The sequence below is a fragment of the Stegostoma tigrinum genome, chromosome 10 (assembly GCF_030684315.1).
Source record: "Stegostoma tigrinum isolate sSteTig4 chromosome 10, sSteTig4.hap1, whole genome shotgun sequence".
In the NCBI taxonomy this organism is placed as follows: domain Eukaryota; kingdom Metazoa; phylum Chordata; class Chondrichthyes; order Orectolobiformes; family Stegostomatidae; genus Stegostoma; species Stegostoma tigrinum.
The window spans coordinates 81,661,801-81,686,162 of NC_081363.1; the positions used below are offsets into that span (position 1 = coordinate 81,661,801).

Genomic DNA, 24,362 nt, shown 5'->3' on the forward strand with positions numbered 1-24,362 from the left:
ACCGCTGCTCACTAGTTGATGAGGTGAAGTCTTTTACAGTTTGACGCTGATCTTTCCTATTGGCAATCCTGATGCCCTAAGAGGAAAATAAAATGATTAGGAAAGTAGAATTTATAAAAGGCAGATCTGTATAGGGAAATCCCCGGCAATTATAGACCGGTAAGTCTCACGTCTGTCGTCTGCAAGGTGTTAGAAAGGATTCTGAGGGATAAGATTTATGACCATCTGGAAGAGCATGGCTTGATCAAATACAGTCAACACGGCTTTGTGAGGGGTAGGTCATGCCTTACAAACCTTATCGAGTTTTTTGAGGATGTGACTAGAAAAGTTGATGAGGGTCGAGCTGTGGATGTGGTGTATATGGACTTCAGTAAGGCATTTGATAAGGTTCCCCATGGTAGGCTCATTCAGAAGGTCAGGAGGAATGGGATACAGGGGAACTTAGCTGCTTGGATACAGAATTGGCTGGCCAACAGAAGACAGCGAGTGGTAGTAGAAGGAAAATATTCTGCCTGGAAGTCAGTGGTGAGTGGAGTTCCACAGGGCTCTGTCCTTGGGCCTCTACTGTTTGTAATTTTTATTAATGACTTGGACGAGGGAATTGAAGGATGGGTCAGCAAGTTTGCAGACGACACAAAGGTCGGAGGTGTCGTTGACAGTGTAGAGGGCTGTTGTAGGCTGCAGCGGGACATTGACAGGATGCAGAGATGGGCTGAGAGGTGGCAGATGGAGTGCAACCTGGATAAATGCGAGGTGATGCATTTTGGAAGGTCGAATTTGAAAGCTGAGTACAGGATTAAGGATAGGATTCTTGGCAGTGTGGAGGAACAGAGGGATCTTGGTGTGCAGATACATAGATCCCTTAAAATGGCCACCCAAGTGGACAGGGTTGTTAAGAAAGCATATGGTGTTTTGGCTTTCATTAACAGGGGGATTGAGTTTAAGAGTCGTGAGATCTTGTTGCAGCTCTATAAAACTTTGGTTAGACCGCACTTGGAGTACTGCGTCCAGTTCTGGTCGCCCTATTATAGGAAAGATGTGGATGCTTTGGAGAGGGTTCAGAGGAGGTTTACCAGGATGCTGCCTGGACTGGAGGGCTTATCTTATGAAGAGAGGTTGACTGAGCTCGGTCTCTTTTCATTGGAGAAAAGGAGGAGGAGAGGGGACCTAATTGAGGTATACAAGATAATGAGAGGTATAGATAGAGTTGATAGCCAGAGACTATTTCCCAGGGCAGAAATGGCTAGCACGAGGGGTCATAGTTTTAAGCTGGTTGGTGGAAAGTATAGAGGGGATGTCAGAGGCAGGTTCTTTACGCAGAGAGTTGTGAGAGCATGGAATGCGTTGCCAGCAGCAGTTGTGGAAGCAAGGTCATTGGGGTCATTTAAGAAACTGCTGGACATGTATATGGTCACAGAAATTTGAGGGTGCATACATGAGGATCAATGGTCGGCACAACATTGTGGGCTGAAGGGCCTGTTCTGTGCTGTACTGTTCTATGTTCTATGTTCTATGTATTAATCATATTTTCCTGTTTTAGGTCAATATAAATGGAACGAATGATGTCATGCTTGGCCTGCGGGTGCATTGTTGGGTTTTAGTGCTTTCAGGCAAAAGGGAAGTCCCAGAGAATTTCTTCATCGACCCTTTCACAGGAAACAGTTATGAAACTACTAATGAAAGATTCTTGGGAATTGAGAGCATTTGGAACCATCGTAACTACTGGGTGAACATGCAAGACTGCAAATTTGGTTGCAAGGTATTCTTTTTCAACTCTAGAATCAATCTCTGTGAATGTTAACTTATTGCAAGTCATTTGCTTTCCCTGTGCTCTCCACACATCTTCATCAAGGTGATTGTCTCCTTTACATCCAGTGGCGTTAAGTAGTCGCATGACACACATGCTAATTACGTACAGTGACTCATTATACGTACTACCTTTTACCCTCAGCCTCCAAACTGCTTGCCTTTCCACTTTCCTGACAAACCGCATCATTGTGTATTTCTGTATTGAAATGTATTCAAGCAATATTAGTCTTGGGAACTCTCTGCTCATTTGGGAAGTGGAAAATCGCTTGGACCAACCTTAACTAAATCTGTTGTCAGGTTTCAGATCGCCTGACTTTATAATATTTTTTGCTGAAGATATCAGGACTTTGTGCATGGATTGGAGGAAGGGGAAAGGCACAGTTTGATAGTGGGTACATGCTTGGAAAGGGGTTAAATTCATCTGATTATTGCTTTTGGCTTTGGTCAATTGCTCATGCTCAATTCTTGTTACATTTAATGTAGTTACAGAGATAGTAGGAACTGCCGATGCTGGAGAATCTGAGATAACATGGTGTGAAGCTAGATGAACATAGCAGGCCAAGCAGCTTCAGAGGAGCAGGAAGGCTTGATGCTTCAGTTTGGGACCTTTCTTCAGAAAGAAGAAGAGTCCCGACTCAAAACGTCAAGCTTTCCTGCTCCTCTGATGCTACTTGGCCTGCTGTGTTCATCCAGCTTCACACCGTGTTATCTTACATTTAATGTAGCTTGCTTTACGTGGGTTAGGTTTTCTTAAAAATAGCAAATTTTAACCAGGACAGTCGATAGCCCAGGTGTTCTAGTATAATATATAGCCCATGCCCAAATCTTCTCGTACCAGACCTCACCCTCTGCAGTTGGGCTGAATTTCCCATTGATACTTCAATGATTTGAAAATAATTGGATATTATGAAGAGGAGCAGAGAAGTTGCTGCTGAGATATGTGGAAGGGAAAAAAGACAGTGAACAGAACAAGTTAAATTTTTTGCTCACATCGAAAAAAAGGGAAAGGTCAGTGGGAGAATCAATGGATATCTCACCATAGTCAGTGGCAGAAGACTTGCTCCAAAATGATGAAGGATAAAACAGTTGTACCCACCAGTACTCTCCAACATTGAGCCAATAGATGTGTAAGGATAAGTGATGGGTTTGCACAAGTTAGATAGGTGTACTACTGACATTCAGCTGCTCCATGTCAGTGGACATTTGCTGGCTGACCAGCTGTTTCTCTCTCCTCATGTCCCCACCACACTCTGATTAAGTTCTTATCAATCTGTGAACAAATCTGCTAATCCAGAATAGAATTTTGGACAAGGCCAATCCCAGGGTAGTGGAATCTATATATGCTCTTGTGGCGGTCATTCTGTCTCTCTGTCTCTCTTACTCTCAATCCCAGCCCATCCAAACTCAACATTTTGATATTATCCCAATTTCCCATCAACATTATAGTGTTTAATTCTTAGAACCCTGACTTATTTAAGGCAGGAAGGATGCTGTTTAAAAGGGATAGAAAAGAGAAACCACAAATTCTGGATTTTGGGACTGTCCCACGTGAATTAGATGCTAGTAAGGCTGCTGCCAAATTTCTGCTTTGATTTAGGATGTGTATTGTTCAGATTAATTTTTAATACTTTTTGTATCTTATCATCAGGGTTTCCCTCCATCCTGCCCCCAAGCTATCGTTTTCCAACCTAATAGGGGAAATGTAAAATGCCAGTCCCTATGTCTGATGTGACCTGTGAAATTCCTCAGGGCCATCCACTTTCATAATGTTAACAAGGATCTGATTGGTAAACGTGGTTTTTGCTGAACTTGTGCCCGATTTACAGCAACGGAGCCTGAGAGGCCCTGAGGAAAGTCCCAGTGAATATTCCTTTTTTGATATATGCAATAAGTGATTGTGTTATTCTTTTTTTCTAGGACGTTGTCTTTGATCTCGGTGACCCTGTGAAATGGGAGTACATGCTGCCTGACTCTGATCATTCACAAGTTGTCCTCCCTGACACCTATGATTACCTTATGGACGAGGTTGATGATGATGTGAGGCCTGATTAATAATCACATAGTAGATAGTATTAGTTAAGAAGATTGCAAAATTCTGTTAACCCAGAGCAAGAGTAACTTCTTCCATTTCCTAGTTTCCTTAAGGTGCTAACTTGCATGCTACGATTCCATGGATGCAACCACAGCTAACTGCTAATTTTTATTTAAATTTTAATCAAGCAGTTTGGCTCCGATAGGTCAAGGCATTGCTATGAGAGATGAGCAACAGATTGACTGTCACGTCTTTTTTCAATTGAATTAAGCACAGTATGTGTACAAGTTCTTTCTATATAATGTCTATAGAGAGTTATTGTTGAATGAATGCTAATGCAACATTTTAAATAATTGCAAGCTTTTATCACTCTTCACCATTATTCAGTTTAGATCTGCTTGTAGCTCTAAACACAGTATCCAACATTAGATGTGATTCTGTGATTGAACAATATTTGCTAAATAGTTCTACATGTGCTAAGAATTATGCTGACAAACAATTTAAGGCTTTCCTTTAGTCTTGTGGTGTGACATACTTGAATGAACTGGAAACTGCACATTTTAACACACAGTGTCCTGATTTTTGCTCACAGAAAGATATGTGCATTGTGCCTGTTTCAGCTGCACAAAGCTTTGACCAATCAGAGTCAAGCTGTCTGCTTTAAGTTTAGAACTTGGCTTGTTTTTAGAACAAATTGAACTGTTGAGAACATTTAAAATCATTGAATCAGTTTCATAAACATGAATATTTTATAGTAACAGGTGTGCATGAGTGAAAACTCTAATGGATTATAAGAAGTTTAATTTTTTTCAACTTCATGTTGCTGCTGAGGTTTTCACCATAGAGGAGTCTGAATGTTCGGTTAGGTTGGTGGCATGAAAGAGGCATGGAGTTGGCCTATAGTGAGCAGGAGTTGGCATGAAGGGACCATTGGGGTGGTTAACATTGAGAGAGGTGAGGATTGAAGGGCCCAATACCTTCTAAAACAGCTGGAACAAAGTCCAAGAGAACAAAGCTGGGCCTCCTAACGAACCAACTTTGGCACCAACTCCCCTGTCCCAGTAGCTATTTATGATCTGCCTTCCAAGTCAGTGGACCTGATTCTATTCCATCTCCTTTTCCCAGAATGAAAATTGGGTGTAACCCGGGTGTAACAAGGCCCCAAGGTCTGATTCATTGTAGCCAGTGACTTCGATCCACACAATCTCAAGAACATGCTACCAAAATACCATCAACACATCTCCCGTCCAACCAGAGGTCTAAACATCCTTGAGCATTGCTATACCTCCATCAAAGATGCCTACCACTCCATCCGCTTTGCATTTGGAAAATCAGATCATAATGCTGTGCTCCTTCTCCTGGCTTACAAGCAGAAGTTGAAGCATGAGGACCTAGTATAGAAAGTATATACTATCGGTCTGAGGCAATGGAAGGGCTTCGACGAGACTGCTTGAGTTGGTGGACTGATCCATATTCAAGAACACAGTTGCCAACCTAAGTGTAGGCCACTACCTCTACTGACCTCATCAGGATATGTGTAGAAGACAGTGTAAAGAATGTTTCCCAACTGGAAACCACGGATGAACCAGGAGATCCACTCCCTACTGAACACCAGGTCTGACGTGCTCAAGTCGGACAACTCTGATCTAATTAGGAAATCCAGGCACAGTCTTCATAAGGCCATCAGAGAGGCCAAGAGGCAAAGCAAAGCTTAGCTTGAGGTGCTGACCAACCACACAGATACTTGTCATTTACAGCAAGGCATAGACAACATAATGGGCCTCAGAGTGAAGTCAAACAATCGCAGGTGACAGTACATTCTTGCCTGATGAGCTCAATACATTCTACCCTTGCTTCGAACAGAAGATCTATGAAAAGATGTTACATATTCCAACAACCTCAGATGCACCTGTACCCACAGTCACCATCACAGATGTTAGATTGTCCTTCTTGAGAGTGAACTCACAGAAAGTGACTGGCCCTGATGGTGTCCCTGGGCCATGCATTCAGATCCTGTGCAGAGGAGATGGCAGGAATAGTCGCCATCTTTAACCTCTCCTTACTATGATCTGAAGTCCCCATCTGCTTCAAAAAGACCACTATCATCCTGGTGCCAATGAAAAATCATGCAGCGTTCCTCAATGACTACTGCCCAGTGGCTCTGAACTCTAATTATGAAGTGCTTCAAGGGGTTGGACATGGCTCATATCAACTCCAGCCTACCAAAAATTGCCTTAATCCTTGCCATCATCTCTGGAACATCTGGATAACAAGGATACCTACGTCAGGCTTCTATTTATTGACTACAACACCATAATTCCAAACAAACTCACCTCTAAATTCCGAGACCTAGGTTTTGCCTTCTCCTTTGTAACCGAATCCTTGGCTTCCTAACCCATTGACCACAATCAATAAGAATAGGCGATAACAACACCTCCGTTAAAATCCTCAACACCAATGCCCCACAAGGCTGCGTACTCAACCCCGTATAATACTGCTTATACACTCACAACAGTGTGACCAAATTTTGCCCCAACTCCATTTACAAGTTTGCTGATGGGACCAGTGTTGTAGTGCAGATCGCAGATCTCAAAGAATGACGAGACAGAATACAGGAAAGAGATTGAGTGCTTAGCGGCATGGTGTAAAGACAACAATCTCTCCATCAACTACAACAAAATGCAGGAGCTGGTCATTGATTTTGGGAAGCGGAGAGAGCATGCCCTGTTTGCATCAATAGTGCTGAGGTGAAGATGGCCAAGAGAGTCAGGTTTCTGGGAGTGATGATCACCAACAATCTGTCCTGGTCCACTCATTTCGACGCAATGGTCAAGAAAGCACAGCAATGTCTCTACTTCCTCAGGAGGCTAAGGAACTTTGACGTGCCCACAAAGACTCTTACCAATTTCTGTTGATGCACCATAGAAAACATCCTATCTGGATGCATCACAGCATCATATGGCAACTGCCCCTAACAGTAAGCATATGGTAAAGTGCACCATAAGGAAAGAAATAATGGCTGCTTGTCCAAGATGAAAATTAAATCTGTTTGGGAGATTCCAATTTCCACCACCAAGAGTTGTTTGGCAGCAGCAGCATTGATTGAGCTGGTTGGGTCCTAAAGGGCATAGCTGAATCTGTGGCAGGGAGCAAACAAGAGGAAAAAACATACTTGACCTCATCCTCACCAATCTTTCGGTTGCAGATGCATCTGTCCATGACAGCATTGGTAAGAGTGACCACTGCACAGTCCTTGTGGAAACAAATTCCTGCCTTCTCATTGACAGTATCCTCCACTGTGTTGTGTGGCACTATCATCTAAATAGAATAGACTTCATACAGATTTAGCAACTCAAAACTGGACATCCGTGAGGCACTGTGGGCCATCAACAGCAGCAGAATCTTACTCCAACACAGACTGCAACCTCATAGCCTGGCATACCTCCACTCAGCCATTGCCATCAAGTCAGGGGATCAATCCTGGTTCAATGGACAATACTGGTTGGCATGCCATGAGCAGCACCAGGCATACCTAATAATGAGGAGTCAACATTCACGAAGCCACCAAACAGGGCTACTTTCATCTGAAACAGCATAAGCAGCAAGTGAAGAGCTAAGTGATCCCACAACCAATTGATCAGACACTCGCCATCCTGACTTTGAAATATATCACTATTGCTGGGTTAAAATCCTGGAATTATCACCTAAGAGCATTGTGATTCTATCTACGGCAAGTGGACCGCAGTGGTTCAAGAAAGCAGCTTACCACCACCTTCTTGATGTGGAGGTGCCGATGTTGGAACGGGATGGACAAAGTCAGAAGTCACACAACGCCAAGTTGTAGTCCTACAGGTTTATTTGAAACCACTAAGTTTTGGAGCTGGTGCTTCACCTCAGTGAAGGGACTACACTCCGAACCTTTGTGATTTCAAATAAACCTGTTGGACTATAACCTGATGGACTTCTGACTTTGTCCACTTGCTTGAGGGTGACTAAGAATTGGCAATAAATCCTGGCTGACCAGGGACACCTATGTCCCATGAGAAAGTATAAAAAAAACTGGTGAGAGAACTCAGTGCTAAACTCAGCTAAATAGAGAATGAGAAAATTTGTGCAATGAATTGAAAATGATTATGCTTACAGAACTCTTTTGTTACAGGATGAGAAGGAATTGGAAAGGATTTTTGATATGCCTCCTTCATGGGTACAGCCAATTGTTATTCCTGCTAAAGGTAAAAGGACCTTCCCTAGTATCTAATGTTACAGCCTTGTATATTGTTCCCCAGAGTAAAGATTAGAACCAGGAAAAGATGAATGAAATCATGAACAAATAGTAAGTCAAATCTAATTACTGACACTTGGTTCTAAGCCTTAAATGATAACAGTACACTTGCTTTTATAAAATGAAATAAAGAACTTGAATTCATATAATACCTTCATCTAGTCTTATCAATGTTATCACAGTTAAAGAAGAAAAGAAAACAGTACAGCACAGGAACAGGCCCTTTGACCCACCAAAATTACACTGACACATGCCTTTGTGAATTGAAAGCCTCGACACAGTCCATATCTCTCTATTCCCTGCCTATTCATATACCTGAAGATGTGAAGATGTCTATTAAATGGTGCTGGGGTAGTAGGAACTCTTGCTCCTCTGATGCTGCTTGGCCTGCTGTGCTCATCCAGCTCTACACCTTGTTAAATGGTGCTCTTGTGTCTGCCTCCACCACCTTCTCTGGCAGCATATTCCCGGCACTTACCACCCTCTGTGTAAAAAAAAACTTGCCTCTCACACCTTCTTTAAACTTTTCTCCTTTTACTTTAAACCTATATCCCCTAGCAATTGACAACTTTGTAAACTTCTAAAAGGTTTTTGAAGTTTGACGTTTTGAAATTCCTGTTGCTTTGTAGGCAAATATGGCAAGCCAGTTTGCAGACAAATAGGTCCAATGACTGCAAATGAGTTGACTGACCTATCTTTCTGTGGGGGAACTGATTGAGGGAATAACGTCAATGAAGACAGTAAGAACTGCCTGAAAAGTCTAGGCAAACATGATGCCCTTTATTGTGTTAGTTGAGTGAATAACACTGGCACTGTACTGCAAAGGTTGTTGGCTCAAGAATTTTCTGGTGGACTTAAGATGTATCATGGCACTCCTCTTTTGTGCAGAAATTGCCATTGCACTCAAAAATAGTGCATTGACTATAAATTGTTGAGATGTCCTATGGATGTGAATAATTGCTATATACTGCAAGGTTGTTCTTGTTTTTTCTCTGTTCACTAGCCACCAACTCCATCCCAAACTCTGAGGCTGAACCTCAATTTGCAACCTCAGTGTCATGTATGACTACACATTTTAACCTTCTATTTCCACCCGTTACCCAGCTCTGAACTTGCCTCCACTCATCTGATGTGACAACATTCACCCATGCCTTTGTTACCTCTGACTTAACTATTCCAAAGTATGTTTGGCTGATCTCCCATATTCTACTTCTGTAAAATTGAAGTCGTACAAACTCTGTTGCCTATGTTCTAATTTACAGCAAGTCCCATTCACCCATTATTCAAAGCATGATCTTAGAAAGTTGGCCAGCCAATGAACAAGGACAATCGGATGATTTTTTGTACTTCTTTTAGACATTGAAACACGCTGTCCAAAGGGTGAGAAGATAATTCAGTATAAGAAGGCAAACTTGGAGAAGTATGCACCATACTTGAACATTGATGGGATGGTGAAGCGACTGATCGAATATGAGGACATTGAATGTAAGTTTTTATTGGGTTTTACATATTTATATCAGCTTTCAAACTCTTTATTGCCTTTAATTTTTAAAGGAATTATTGTCATGCCAAGGGCAGTTTAATGGATGATGATCGACCAGTCTTGTTGACTAAGGCTCTTGGCTGAGTGTTGAGAATAATGACATGCTGCTCAAGTGTCAATCTGGTCTCACAACCAAAGCCTTTCAGTTTTCATCCAGCATCCACAGTCAGGGACTTTTCAGTAATGTGTGGAGGAAGGAAGCTGATCAGCAACAGACCAGCAGTGCAACCTATAAACGTCAGCACTAAATTAGTAAAGGTGCATTGGATGCTGAGTTGTTCAAATTTTATTTTAATCCCTTTTCATCAAGCAAGTAGCAAATTGCCACAGTAATACCCCTGCATATGTGGGTTTTCTGTAGGCTGGTTAATATTAAATATTCCAGCTCAGTCTGCTTGTCAGGTTTTTGTTTACTGTACATATCAAGAAGTCATGGATGTGTGGAAAAAAGAAAAAGGGACAAATTACATTTGGGCTGAGGGCAATGAAGAAATTCAGTAAATTGTTAGAGGGAATATTCTCAAATCAAAGGGGACGTATTCTCAAAATTTAAATTAAAACATAAGCAAATTCAGTTGTTGGGAAACTTATGTACAAAATTTTAGACAAGTTCACAATTTAAGCTCAGATCCTGCAGGTTGCCCATATGGGCACAGGTTATTTTATTCATTTGCCTTGAGACGTCTTCAGATGGCATATGCAATCCTTGCCTTTTTAGCTAGAAGCATTGTCATAAAAACAATACATTGATGTGAGACCTTCATAACGCACTGGCTAGGTACCAGCTCGATTGTGCTTAATTTTGGGCAATTACAATTAAGGATGTCAGGCCTGAGAAACGACAACAGAATTTTTAAAAGTAAATTCAATAATAACTTTTGAAGGTAAGTTAGATTTGTATTGGAAGTGTGGAAATTTCACATTGCAAAGGAAAAAGAGCAGGAGGTTGGGACTATTTGAATTGTGCCTATAAAGAGCTAACACAGACATGGTGAATGACCTTCTGTACTGTATTCTATTTTCCCCATGTTCCGTCCGTTTGTATATCCACCCAAACACTTTTGTTACATTGGTGCATGTCTTTTTTTCGCCTGTGCAGACTGTGCAACCAGACAATCACAAACTGTTATTCTTCACATTTCAGGATGTGCTGTAGCGACACTGTTTGCCATTCAGCATTTCCAAATGTTTCAGATGTGTTTTGACTTATTTTGTACTGAAAGCTATAAGAATGCCATTGCTTATTTGATCATCATCCCAACAGTTTCTTCTGGCAAGTAGGCCAGATAGGCAGCAGTCAGTGACATCCAGAAGGTAATTGCATGAGCTACAGCCCAAGAAATGTTCAGCATTTTTATTTTAAAAGTAAAGAGGGGAAATTAGTACAATTTGCTAGTCATTGCTCAACACATTACGGACGCTACTGTGATTTATGCCCCTCAAATTTATTTTTCTGCACCATTTCATATATCCTGCTTATGCATCTTTGTTCATCAGAATTTAGAGCCTGACGTCAGCAAATCTCAGTTTCTTCACTCTTTTCACATGTGGTCCCACTATTTTGGTAATAATTAAATATTTTCTACATATTGTGCTTGAGGAACAAGACAAGCAAGGCAAATCACTGAGCAACAGTTGTTCAGTGATACAATGTATAATGAAAAGCACTTTTTAAATATAAAGTCCAAGCACTCTTGCTGCTGAAACATCCTCTAGACATATGACATCAGAAGAATCAAACCTTCCTTCCTTTGGTATATGTTATCTCTTTGCTCTGGGCATTACACAATGGTCTGAGTAAACTCTAGTGGTCTCTGGAATATTGAAAATAAATTTTGACTTTACACATGAGTAAAGTTTGCCAATGCCACCAGAAAATATGTAGTTTGTGTTAGATGGAGATAGCAAGAACTACAGATGCTGGAGTCAGAGACAACACAGTGTGGAGCTGGAGGAACACAGCAGGCCAGGCAGCTTCAGAGGAGCAGGAATGTTAGGGTTTTGGGCCAGGACCATTCTTCAGAAATTTGCCTAGCCTGCTGTGTTCCTCCAGCTCCGCACTGTGTTGTCTCAGTTTGTATTAGTTGTTCTCCTCTTTTATTTGAGAAAATTTGTATTAACAAATTGGCCAAGCGCTAATGCAATTTCTTCACAACAACACCATCACCTTCTCAAGGATAAATTGGGATGTGTAAATGCTGGCCTAGCCAGTGACATCCACATGTCGTTAACAAATAAAAATTACACATGAGAAAAGTCATTTGGATCATCTTGGTTCTTCAACAGGATACACATCTCCAATGGGAATGTATTCTATGAAGGAAACAGAGCTGTCCACTTACAAATAACCACATGACTAACAATAAGTAATAAAGGATAGAGCAGAAGGTGGAATAGCAGGAGATTCAAAATATATTTTTTTAAAACCATCCACAGGTACTTCGTTTGTGAAGGTGACAGAGTGGTACGCAAACAGAAAAGACATGCTGGAGAAAATTGAACGCAACATGAGAACTCGCACCATTACGGAGCATTTTAAGAATGGCAGATATATGGCAGTTAAAAGTGAGAGCAATGGATCCTCATTAAGATTCTGATTGACTGGAGGGGGTTTAATAGAAAGTTTGATCATGTTGAGGCACCACACAGCCCTTCCTGAATCAACTTCCCCTTAATTTTGTTTTGGGTGTTTGGACCTCTAAGCGCAGCTTGTAGGGAATGTTGCTGCAGCCAATTAATTATGATTTCGGTGAGAGAGCACGTGGAATATTGCGCACAGTTTTGGTTTCCTTACCAGAGGCAGGTAAAAAGGGAACAAATAAAGTTCACCAGACTGATCCCTGGGTTGGGGTTGGGGCAGCGGGGATGGGGGTGGTAAGGAGCAGTGGTAGTGATGTGGGGTTGTCCTATTGAGGAGATTGGGCTCATATTCTCTAGACTTCAAGAGAATAGGATGTGATATCATTGACAAATTTGAAATGAATCAGAATATGTCAGGTTTGTCTTGGGAACTAAGTTCCCCTATTTGTTTCTAAAACCAGGGGACTCAGTCTCCAAATAAGAGTTAGGACATTTAAGACTGAGATTAGGAGAAATGTCTTCACAGTTAGGGTTGCAAAACTTTTGAATTTTCCCTGGAAGGTTGTTCAGAACAGAGATTGACAGATTTCTAGATGTTAAAAGATGAAAGGATGTTGGATTAATGTCAGAAAGTGGCAGTGAGGCCAAAGATCAGCCAGGATATAGTTGAATCAGGGATCTACTTCTGTTCTATTTCCCTAGCCTTCTATGCCCTAACTTTGTATTGGATGTAGAGATAATGCAGTTTGGAGCTGGAGGAACATAGCAGACAAGGCAGGATCAGAGGAGCAGGAAAGTTGACCTTTCAGGTCAGGATGCTTCTTCAGAAATGGAGAGGGGAAGGGGAACTCAGAAATAAATAGAAAGAGGAGGGGGGGGGTGCTGGGGAAGGTAGGTGGGATGGAGATGGGGGGAGTGCAGATCAGGTGGGGAATGGTCAGTGAGGTCGAGGGGCAAATAGGTGCAGAATTGGAACACCCCATCTTGGGAGCAGACGCAGCGGAGGCGGAGGGATTGGGAGTAGGGGATTGCATTCTTGCAGGAAGATGGTAGAAGAGATATCCTCCTAATTCAAGGACTGCAACTTCCTTCTTCGGTGGTTGCAAAATGCTCTCAACCACATCTCTTGCGTTTCCTGCACCTCTGCCCTCACATCCCCTCCCCCCCAACAAAAACAAAGACAGGATCCCCCTTGTCCACACATATCACCCCACAAACCTCCATATCCAACATATTATTCTCCAACACCTACACTATGACTGCACAACCAAAGATATATTTGCCTCCCCACCTCTATCTGCCTTTCATAGGGATCTGTCTCCACGTCTCCCTCAGTAACACTCCCCACCAACCCTACCATCCCCGGCACCTTTCCCTGCAACTGCAGGAAGTTGTACATCTGCCCGTAGACCTTCCTGCCCCCTCACCTCCATTCAAGGCACCAAAGAAACCTTGCACATTAGACAGGTGTTCACCTGCACATCCATCAACACGGTCTGTTGCATCCACTGCTCCCAATGTGGCCTTCTCTATGTCAGTGAGACGAAGTGGAGTCTGTGTGACTGTTTTGCAGAACACCTGCACTCTGTTCACGACAAACGACCACACCTTCCAGTTGCTGACCATTTTAACTCCCCTCTCCCACTCCCTGGGCAACATGTCCATCCTGGGCTTCCTCCAGTGTCACAATGATGCCACCCACAAACTGGAGGAGCAGCACCTCATATTCTGCCTTGGGAGCCTGCAGCCCAAATGGCCTAAATGTGCATGTGCACTTTACCTGTTTCAAAATCTCTCCACCCCCAGCCTCATCACATGACCAACCCTCTCTCTCATTTCTGCCTCCTTGACCTGATACATCCTGTCCATCTTCTCTCCCCCGTATCCACCCCTCCCACCTCACTGACGAATCCTTGCGCTCACCTATCACCATCCCACCTATCTTTCCCAGCCCCACCTCTCCTCTCATTATTTCTTTCTGAGCTCCCTCCCCCCCTCCCTTAATGAAGAAGGGTCCTGACTCGAAATGTCAACTTTCCTGCTCTTTTAAAACTGCATGGCCTGTTGTGCTCCTCCAGCTCCACACTGTGTTATCTCTGGCTCCAGAACCTGCAATTCTTACTATCTCTTTGTTGGATGTGTTCATTGCAGACTACCTGACACTACATTCTCTCCACAAAAAATGACTCCAAGCTTCCAGTTGTCCACCACTTCCACACACCACTGTGTTACCTGGCCAACATCTCTGTCTCGGGCCTGCTGCAATGCTCCAACAAGGCTCAGCGAAACCTGGAAGAACATTTCATTTTCCGCTTGGGGACCTGCAGCCTTCAGGACTCAATATTGCTTTCTCACTAAAATAATTTTAGGGCCTGAACACCTCCTTCTATGTCTTTTACCAATTCCCACACCCATGCCCCAGGCCCTGTCATGACATGGGCTGCCTTCGGGGCAATTAAGGTAATTAAGGGTGGGCAATAAATGCCGACCGAGCCCGCGATACCTCACATCCCATGGCCAAATAGATACTTTAGACCAAAAATAATGTTTTGTTTAATGTGTAGTGGTGGAAATGGCGGGAGTGAAATGCTCAGTTAGACTCCTCCTCTCCATTTAAAGCAGTTTGAGACCTGTCACAGAGCCTTACCACCATGTTTCCAGACGGGGAAGTTGAATCTGGGAACCGACTGGATTAAAGAAGAAGAAGAATCTAGCTGTAAAACCAATAAGTGGGCAGGTACACTACTTGTCTGATCCATTGAAATCCTAAGCAGTTTATAAATTATTAAGTATGGTGTGGTGCATGCAGCTTATACTCTTGCTACCTCACTGCAGTGAGCTGTTTTTGATTTCAATCTAAACTATTGATAGGCTGAAGGTACTGCAGCAATTCATAAAATGGGTTTGGTGTTTGCACCCAAAAGTATCAGTTAAATATGATACATTAGTTAATTAGACAAAGAAGGGAATGTTTTACAAATCTCATGGCTGTTCTATCGAATGGAGCAGCAGGGGCATGGATCACTACGGTTTTCGAGCAGTGGAGTGTTTGTCTCTGATGTCTTAATTTTTTTTTGGTGGTAGTCTTTAGTAGCAACCATCTTTGTTCTTCCCTCAGGCTGATGTAGGTGAACTCCTGGTTGCCTAAAAAAAGAAGACAGTTTCTCTGGATCCCTTTTCTCTCTCTCTAATCCCACCTACCCCTGTTGATATGTCTTATTTTGGGGGGCTGGGAATCTATGCTGTGTCAACCAGCTGTCCAAACCCCCTTGAACAATGACTACAGGCAGATACTCAGTGCCCCAGAATGACCATTATATCCATGCCTGAGGGTTCATTTACCACTCTTTTGAAGAACAAAACCTTCTTGTATTCCCAAACAATACACTGATAATAGGGTACTTCTGACACCAGATAAATGTTGATGCTAGTTTAATGAGGCATCGTGACTTCATGATTCCTCCTCTTTGTTTCCTATGCAAGAAATTTAGAAAGACTTTTATTACTTCTACTAGCAGTCAATCAAAATCTCATGCTGCGCAGTGAAAACTAGGAAAGTTCACTTTTATAGAGATCCCAATCTCTAACAAATGGTAAGATATTCCATTTCCTGGCAATAATACCCCTTATACATACTTCAAAAAAAAACATAATTAGGAAAATTTAGCATTTAGTGCATACATTAATAGGTATGTGTTAAACATCATTAATCATAAATGCTCTGCCTCCTCTTCCTTCGCCTTTGACCTCTCATTTTTTTAAAAATTAAGACTTGGCTCATTACTTCCTGTGTTAACTTTACTGCAACATCTTTTTATCCTACTCCCTTTTGACCACGACCATTATTTTTGTACTGGTGTTGAAGTAATACTGTTTGGAAAAACTGAGCTATCGGCTCTTTTCAGTACAGTTCAATGAACTCAAGTCATTTTTTGATGATTCAAGTTGTCGGGATGCAGTTGTGATGGCAAGATGTTCTTCAATTTTGGGGAAGGAGAGGGACAAAACAAGTGATGTGAACATTGGCATTTCTCCAACACATTGTCAAAATAGAGTTCAGAGGCGCAGGGGTCAGAGGCAGCCTTGTCTGATCCGAGCTACATACATCAGTGAGTTGAGCAGCTTTCCTGTTCACAGTGATTATTCTTGCTTAATTGTATCAGGAGCAAGATGAACGGCTAACGACAACAACTTTATGGGTACTGCTCCTGATCCCACTAAGGCTGCTAGATGTGAGATGAAATCAGCTGAGGCTGCAGTGCCTCCAATGACAGAGTAACCTGTTATCATGTGCTATACAGACTGATCGTCATTTCTGGGAAGATAGTGAATTGAGAGTTGACAGTAGTCATAAAACCACACACAAAAAAAAATTGCAGCTGCTGTGAAAGAAGGGAAGAAACCTGGTAATAATTAGGTCTCTGGGTAATGGAGTTGTAAGACGCTTTGGATCTTTTCTGACCAATTTGTAGAGCACTCCTGTCAGTGTCACTCATCGCACAGCCCATTCCTGGTGTTTATATCTTACAGAGCACATATATCGATCATCTGAACCAGAGACTGACAGGACTTTGAAGTACAACAGCAGGCTACGTGTGGATGGACTGGTGAGCAGAGTGGAAACACCTACAGAGATTACAGAGAAATTCAATGACAGGCCAGATTTCCTCATTTACAGACAAGCAATATTTTCCAAACGAACAAGGAAAGTGAGGCTCCCGGGAGTTTTGCAGTTAAACTATCGCACCATATTGGTAAGTAGTCCATTTATTCCCCTCTCCCCTTTCCGTATTTTCACCTTTTGCTGCACCTCCTGCAAGAACTATTACTTGTGCGAGTTTTTGGCGTTTTGTGCAAGAGATAATGGTTCAAGAGTGAATCTAAAGGAATCAACTGAGGGGGTGATTAGAGGCTGAAACTGTGAAGGGTTATTGGACATTCAAGAGTGAAAGGTTCCTCAAGCACATTGTAACCATTGTTACTACTCACACTGTTGTCCTCCAAGTCTTGAAGTTAAGGCTGTGGGTCATGACTGACTAGTAGGGTCATGATGTAAGATTTTCTTAGAGTCACCGGCTCCAAGGCAGCCATGGCTACAACATAGAGGTCAATATGCCAGACTACATCTGCACCACACTTATTGGCAGGCTTAATAACAAAGTCAGGGTTGGATCTAAGCACACAGAGTACAGTCAGCTCAGAAAGAGATGGGTTGGATCCATTGAGGGAGGCAGAGAAATTGAGGTGACCTATGTCACATTGATAGAGGCTGAGCACCAGCTCTCAGATAATTCCTCCTATCTTCCTTGGACCATGACCCTAACATGGAACATCAAGCCATTGTATCAACTACGGTCACTGACACATTTCATCTGGCGAATTCCTCCCTTACTGCCTCTAAGCGGGTAGTTGCCCAGCCCTGCACAGCTCGCTTCTACCTCCTTCCAAAAATCCACAAACAGGAATGCCCAGGTAGACCCATTGTTTCATCTGCTCCTGCCCCATAGAACTCATCTCTTCCTACCTTGACTCAGCCTTTTCTCTGCTGGTCCAGTCCCTGTCTACAAACATCTGCACTTCCTTTGATGCTCTATGCCAGTTTTGGGATTTCCAATTTGCAGGATCTAGCCGCTTTCTTTTTACCACTGACCTGCAATCCCTTTTCATGTCCATCTCCCACCAGGATATTCTCAGGGCTCTCTGCTTCTTCCTGGAGTAAGACTTGAACTGTCCCCAGCCACTTCCACCCTCCTCCACTTGTCCTCACTCTCATCAACTTTTCTTTTAACTGCTATCATTTTCTTCAGGTCAGAGGATTAGTCATGGCTACCCACATGGGCCCCAGTTATGCCTGTCCCTTTGTGAAGTACATGGAATATTCCTTGTTCCAGTCCTATTCAGGACACCTCCCACAACTCTTTCTCTGATGTATTGATGATACCATTGGTACTGCTTCCCTCTCTTTTCCGGAATTGGAAAAGCTCTTTGATTTTACTTCCAAATTCCACCCCGACATCACTTTCACCTGGTTATCTCTGATTCCTCCCCCTTCCCTTCCTCGACATCTCTGTTTCCATTTCTGGGTTTAGACTGGCCACTAACATCTACTATGAATCCACTTACTCCCACAGCTACCTGACTACACATCCTCACACCCTGCTTCCTTTAAAGACTCCATTCCCTTCTCTCGGTTCCTCCATCTCATTGTGTTGCATTTGTGCTGATGAGGCTAACTCAACAAGGGAGCCTCCAAAATGTCCACCTTCTTCCACGACCAAGAATTCCCCAGCACGGTTGTTGACAGGGCCCTCAACTGGTCCAAACCACCTCCTGCATTTCTGCCCTCAGCTCCTATCTTCCCTCCTGCAACAGCAGTAGGGTTCCCCTTGTCCTCATCTTCCATCACACAAGCATCCACATCCAGAATATCATCAGCCACCATTTCCACCATCTCCAGCAAGATGGTACCACCAGACAAATATTCACTTCCCCTCCCTTGTCTACCTACCGGAGGCCCCGTTCCCTCTGGGACAACCTGCTTCACTCTTCCTTTACTCCCAAAACCACCCCCGCCCCCATGCCGCAGCTCCACGGCACCTTCCCCTGCAACCACCGTAGGTGTAGCACCTGCCCATTTACCTTCTTCCTCCTCAGCATCAAATAGCCCAAACATATCTTCCAGGTGAAGCTGCACTTCACACAATCTAGTCTACTGCATTCGCTGTTCACAATGTGGTCTCCTCTACAGTGAGGAAGCAAAGTGTAGACTGGGTGACTGTTTCACAGAACATCTATGTTATGGCTAAAAAGACTTTGAGCTTCTAGTTGCCTGCCACTATAACACACCACCCTGCTCCCTGGCCAACATCTCTGTCTCAGGTCTGCTGCGGTGTTCTAATGAAGGTCAGCGAAAGCTGGAAGAACAGCACCTCATTTTCCACCTGGGGACCTTGCAGCCCTGCGGACTCAATATCGAGTTCAATAATTTTAGGGTCTAAACTCTCCCACATCCTAGCTCCCTGCCCCACACATAAGACCTTGTTGTTACGCACTACGTATTGTTAGCCACTAACAGTCTCCATCAACAGCTATTCATCTTCCTAGCCAGATTGTTATCTACTCCTTTGTCCAACCACTGTTCTCGCTTTTTTTGGTCTCACTCCCCACCTATTGTTCACTCCTTACCCACTCCCCCCATCCTATCTTCTGCATATAAACCAACATTTTCCTAGTTACCGTCAGTTCTGAGGAAGGGTCACTGGACACAAAATGTTAACTCTGATTTCTCTTCACAGATGCTGCCAGACCTGCTGAACTTTTCCAGTACTTCTGTTTCTGTTTCTGATTTACAACACCTGCAGTTCTTTTGGTTTTTATTCAGCAGTTTAATCTGCCTGTTCAGACTGGGGGTGCTCTCCCTTTGCCAAGAATTACCCTCAGCACAGCTTCCAGTGTTATTACTTGATGTCTAAGATCTGCTAAGGTGGACTTGCTTACTGTTAATGCTCCACTCATCATAAGGAAGCAGGGTCCTTCCAGAGTAGTTCTGAGAAACCGTCAGTGGACCTGAAACGTTAACTCTGATTTCTCTCCACAGATGCTGCCCAGACATGCTGAGCTTTTCCAGCAATTTCTGTTTTGTTCCATCCAGAATAGAATGGGCAAAACTGACTAGTGACCCTTGTCATCATCTCTTCCAGAAAGAACCAATAGGAAAGAAGCTCAAGCCCAGGGGCAACTTCCTATATGATGACTAGCCCATAGAATGTAGCCCCCAGCTGCCGTTTTGTTGATGGTCACAATTTCTGTAAACCAAGGCACAAAAGTTGCTGAATGATCCAAGAGAATCCTTCCCATCAGCAGCCAGTGAAACACGACCTACTTGACTGTGCGTCACTTACCCCAGGACTGTTTTCGGCCACTGTAAGATCCTAATGCAGACTGTTTTGATACTGCCAAACAAATTCTGTCATTTGTGACTGCGGAGAGACATCCCAAACAAGGAAACGTCTCCTTAGATGCTCTCCACTAGTGCCATCATATAGGCATGAAGGTCTGAATGTCTTCAATTCTTGAGCTAGCACCTGGGTGGAACTATGGCAAAGGAAGGTGCAGCGACATGACAGGAAGAAGAAGTGCAGCGAGGAGTATGGCTGCAGAATTCAATCACACCTCTGTCTGGGAACTGACCTGGGATGGGCAATAACACCCCCCCCCATGACATGAGGCAATAAACAGCTGCTGGTACTGAAAATGCTTTGTCAATGACAAGCACAGGCCCGAAAAAAATTCTGCAACATTTTTTAGTGAATGTCATGAGCCCTGGGGTAGTGGGTTGCGTGATTGGCTCTAAGTCAGAAAGTGCTCTGTTCAAGTCCCATTCTGGGTGTTCCAGTACAGTACTTTCAGATGCAAAGGTAAATTAAGGCACCCGAAAAAAAAAATTTCTAGAGAAACTCAGCAGGCTTGGCAGCATCTGTGATGAGAAAGCAGACTTAACATTTTGAGTCCAGTGACCCTTCTTCAGAGCGTTAGTTGACTTGAAACGTTATCGCTGTTTTCTCTCCACAGGTGCTGCCCAGGATTTGCTGGCTATCTCCAGCACTTTCAGTTTTTATGTGTTTCAGATCCCCAGCATCCATAGCCTTTGTTGTATTAAGATGAACCAAGGCTTTGTTTAACCTCTTAGGTGAACCTAAGGGACACAATGGCACAATTTTGAAGAAGAACTAGACAATTATCCCCCCACTGATATTTGTAGGATCTTGTCATATATTTGTTATACCTCACTGGAATATCATGTTCAAAATAAAGCCTGACTATTCCCAAGTCAACACGAAAGTAAAAGGTTTGTAAAGTATGGAAAATCCTCCAATTTACTTATCTTTTAGACCAGGTTGACAGAAAGTTTGGACTTGATTTCTGTACTTAGCAGACATTACTATTTGTTAGAATTAAATAGAGTCTCGCTACGGAGAGCTGTCTTCATATAACTCTGCTAATAAAATCTCTGATTCTTTTACAAACTCGCCTATAGAAACAAACAAATGTGTGTCTGCGTGTACACAAACGCACACACACTCAAACACACACACACACACACACACACACTCAAACACACGCACTCAAACACACACACAAACACACACACACACACACAGACACACACACACACACAGACACACACACACACAGACACACACACACACACACACACACACACACACACACACACATTCAGAAATGGATAAAAGTAATCATGGGTGTTATGGAGAGACGGAAAGACCGGGAAGGCAATTTGGTGATTCTTGAGATTATTGTTATGATTCTTAACCTAGTCAGAATACTGCTTCTCAATCATCTTTCTCCAGATGCTTTCACTGGTTAGCAAGAATCGCAGGGTGGCTGGCTCACTTATGAAAGATATCTGACTTATCAATTACAACTCATGGCTAACAGCAACTGCTGAAGGAAAGATTTAGACTTAAAGTGGCTGTTACTGCGGAGGACAGAGAGAGCTGTTGTGGAGACCCGATGACTTCTTGTACATAGGGCCAAGCTGTTCAGCTACCTGAAAACCTACAGACCAATCAATTATCAATAAATGAAAGATCCATCTGTACACAGTTTTTGGTTCCTACTTATCTGCCAGCCACATTTTAACCACTGCTCAAGCACACAGCTGTTTGAACAGTGCTTACAATGGGTGTGAGAATACTTGCTTCCATAACATGCAGCAAACCTACGATAACCCTTGATTCTAAAACTGTTCTTTTTTCAATTCAGCACACAGTTCAAAATAGAAAAAAAGACACAGTCTTTACAACTTGGCTGCAGCGTTTCTGTGGGCCAATTAGCTGCCTTCTGCACTACAACAATGCAGTGATTTTCTTAATTATTACAATGACTACACACCAAAAAGTATTTCATTGATTATAAATTGTTTTGGGATGTCCTGAGATTGTTGGAAAAAGTGCTATGTAATTATATTGTTTTTGGGTCTCCGGTTGTGGTCACTGTTCCTATAAAAGTTTTGAAAACCAAATAATATATATCAGTTGTCACTTTCTCACTTTGCATTTCAGAAAATAACAGAACATTTTGCCAGAAACAGAAAAAAGCCAGCACACGAGGATGTGGCAGAGCAAGTATTTCTAATCAATACAGAGCATATCCATCTGACCTACCATCGAGAGGATGACAGGATCACAGCAGTGAAACGTGAATTCATCCTCCCACCAAACTTGTTGCAAAAAGATGACCAGGACATTAACATGGAGCAGATTGTTGTCACTTTTGAGGTACAGTAACACAGTTTATGCAAAGCAAAAAGTCCATTGCTTCCCTGAATATGGACCTCTTTGGCAAAGCCAACATTTGCTTCTAATCTCTAGTGGGCCTTGAGAAAGTGGTGGAGAGCCTTTTTCTTGAACTATTGCAGTCCATGTGGTGGATGTTCACTTGCAGTGCTGTGAGCAAGAAATTTCAGAATTTTGGTCCATTGATAATAAGGAATGGATATGTGTCGAAGCTGGATGGCATTTAACTTCAAATAGGACTTGCTTCCCATGCACTAACTGCCCACATCTTCCTAAAAGTTGCAGGTTTGAAAGATGCCATTAAAGAGGCCAAGGTACAACTGTAGTGCATTCTTTAAAGTGTACATACTGTACGCTGGAGGAAATGGAGTGGAGTGCTTTGTCTGCAGTAATGTCTAGCATTTAGAGCATGATTGGAGCTTCATCCACCCTAACATGTGGATGTTTTCCCATCATGGTCCTGTTCTTTGCCTTGTCAGTGCTTTACAATCTTTGAAAGTACTAACCTCTGGCCTGCTCGACTGCATTTATGTGGCTCATTGAGTTGCTGGCTGCTATGACATTGATCATGGAATAGGGGGCTACTTGATGGTAATATGAAGGTCATGGTGAGGTGGTTAATCTGTCCCAGTCACAGATGATCCTCAGCTGATGACCTGAGGCCTTCATTTGCCAGCAACCCACACCATGAATGACAGACGACCTTGGATAATCTAAAAACAACTAGTGAGCATTTATTGCCTAGGCCTGTACTGTTCCTGATATCATTGGTTTGGGTTTGCAAGGTCAGTTAAAGGATTGTATTTTAAACATCAAAGGCAGTGATACTTGGAATATGGTGTGTGAATGATTTAAAAGCAATGGATCATTATCTTCAACTCTCAGCAGAGCTGTTGCTTCATAATATCACCGCCTTGTTTCATAGTGTGCCTGCCTTGTGGGATGGTGATAAAGCCCAAATATATTTCTGTGAATTTAAAAGGAACAATCTAAAATCATAAAAATTAAATCACAGAAGGAGGACATTTGGCCAATCATCTGTGTGCTAGTCCAAAAGTTGCTGGCCTGCCTAATCCCATTTTTCAGTTCTTGATCTGTTCTATTGCAGGATACATGTTCAAGTGTATATCCAACTACTTTTTAAGTATGTTGAATATTTCTATCTCTGGCACCCTTTCAAGAAGTGAGATCCAAACCCTCCATTAATCTCTGGGTGAAAGAAAATCTTTTTAATTTTTCCACATTTCTTTTACTGATTGCTTTAAATCCTCTTCGTGTTGACTTTTCTGCTAAGAGAAGTAAGTGCTTCCTTATCTCGTCCCTTCATAATTTTATCTATGTCATAAATTGCCCAGCTGTGATTCATGCTTCAGAAAAAATTCAATCTCCTCAGTATTTTGGCATGGCAACAGGAGTCTTCTTTATACCCTCTCTCATGCAATCATTCCTTGCTGTATGATAGTGAGCAGAAATAAACACAATACCTACAACACACACAGCCTGGCTAGTACTGGACACACACTTCTTAAATAATTTACCTGCACTTACATCGTATGCCTCAGATAAATTAAAAATGTCCTGTATGCTTTCTGAATAGCCTTGTCTACCTGTCCTGCTACCTTCTCGGGTCTGTGGACATGCACATTAAGATTCCTCCGTTACTGTATACTTCACAGTATCCTATCATTTATTGTATATGTCCTGGTCTTGTTTTACCTCCCCAAATTCATTACCTGACACTTAGTTGGATTAAATTACACGTCATTTTTCTGCCCACCTGGCCAGTCCATTGATATC

At 42.7% G+C, this 24,362-nt stretch overlaps 1 protein-coding gene across 1 annotated transcript in view; it reads left to right on the forward strand.

Annotated features, from left to right (window-relative positions):
• Positions 1–24,362, forward strand: part of ccdc135 (coiled-coil domain containing 135) — a 72,943-nt gene that overhangs the window by 34,661 nt on the left and 13,920 nt on the right. Inside the window, exons 7-13 of the mRNA XM_048537757.2 lie at positions 1,541–1,759; positions 3,727–3,846; positions 8,001–8,073; positions 9,480–9,608; positions 12,103–12,231; positions 16,777–17,000; positions 22,332–22,547. Of these exons, the coding sequence (XP_048393714.2) occupies positions 1,541–1,759; positions 3,727–3,846; positions 8,001–8,073; positions 9,480–9,608; positions 12,103–12,231; positions 16,777–17,000; positions 22,332–22,547 (1,110 nt within the window). The remainder of the gene's footprint in view (positions 1–1,540; positions 1,760–3,726; positions 3,847–8,000; positions 8,074–9,479; positions 9,609–12,102; positions 12,232–16,776; positions 17,001–22,331; positions 22,548–24,362) is intronic.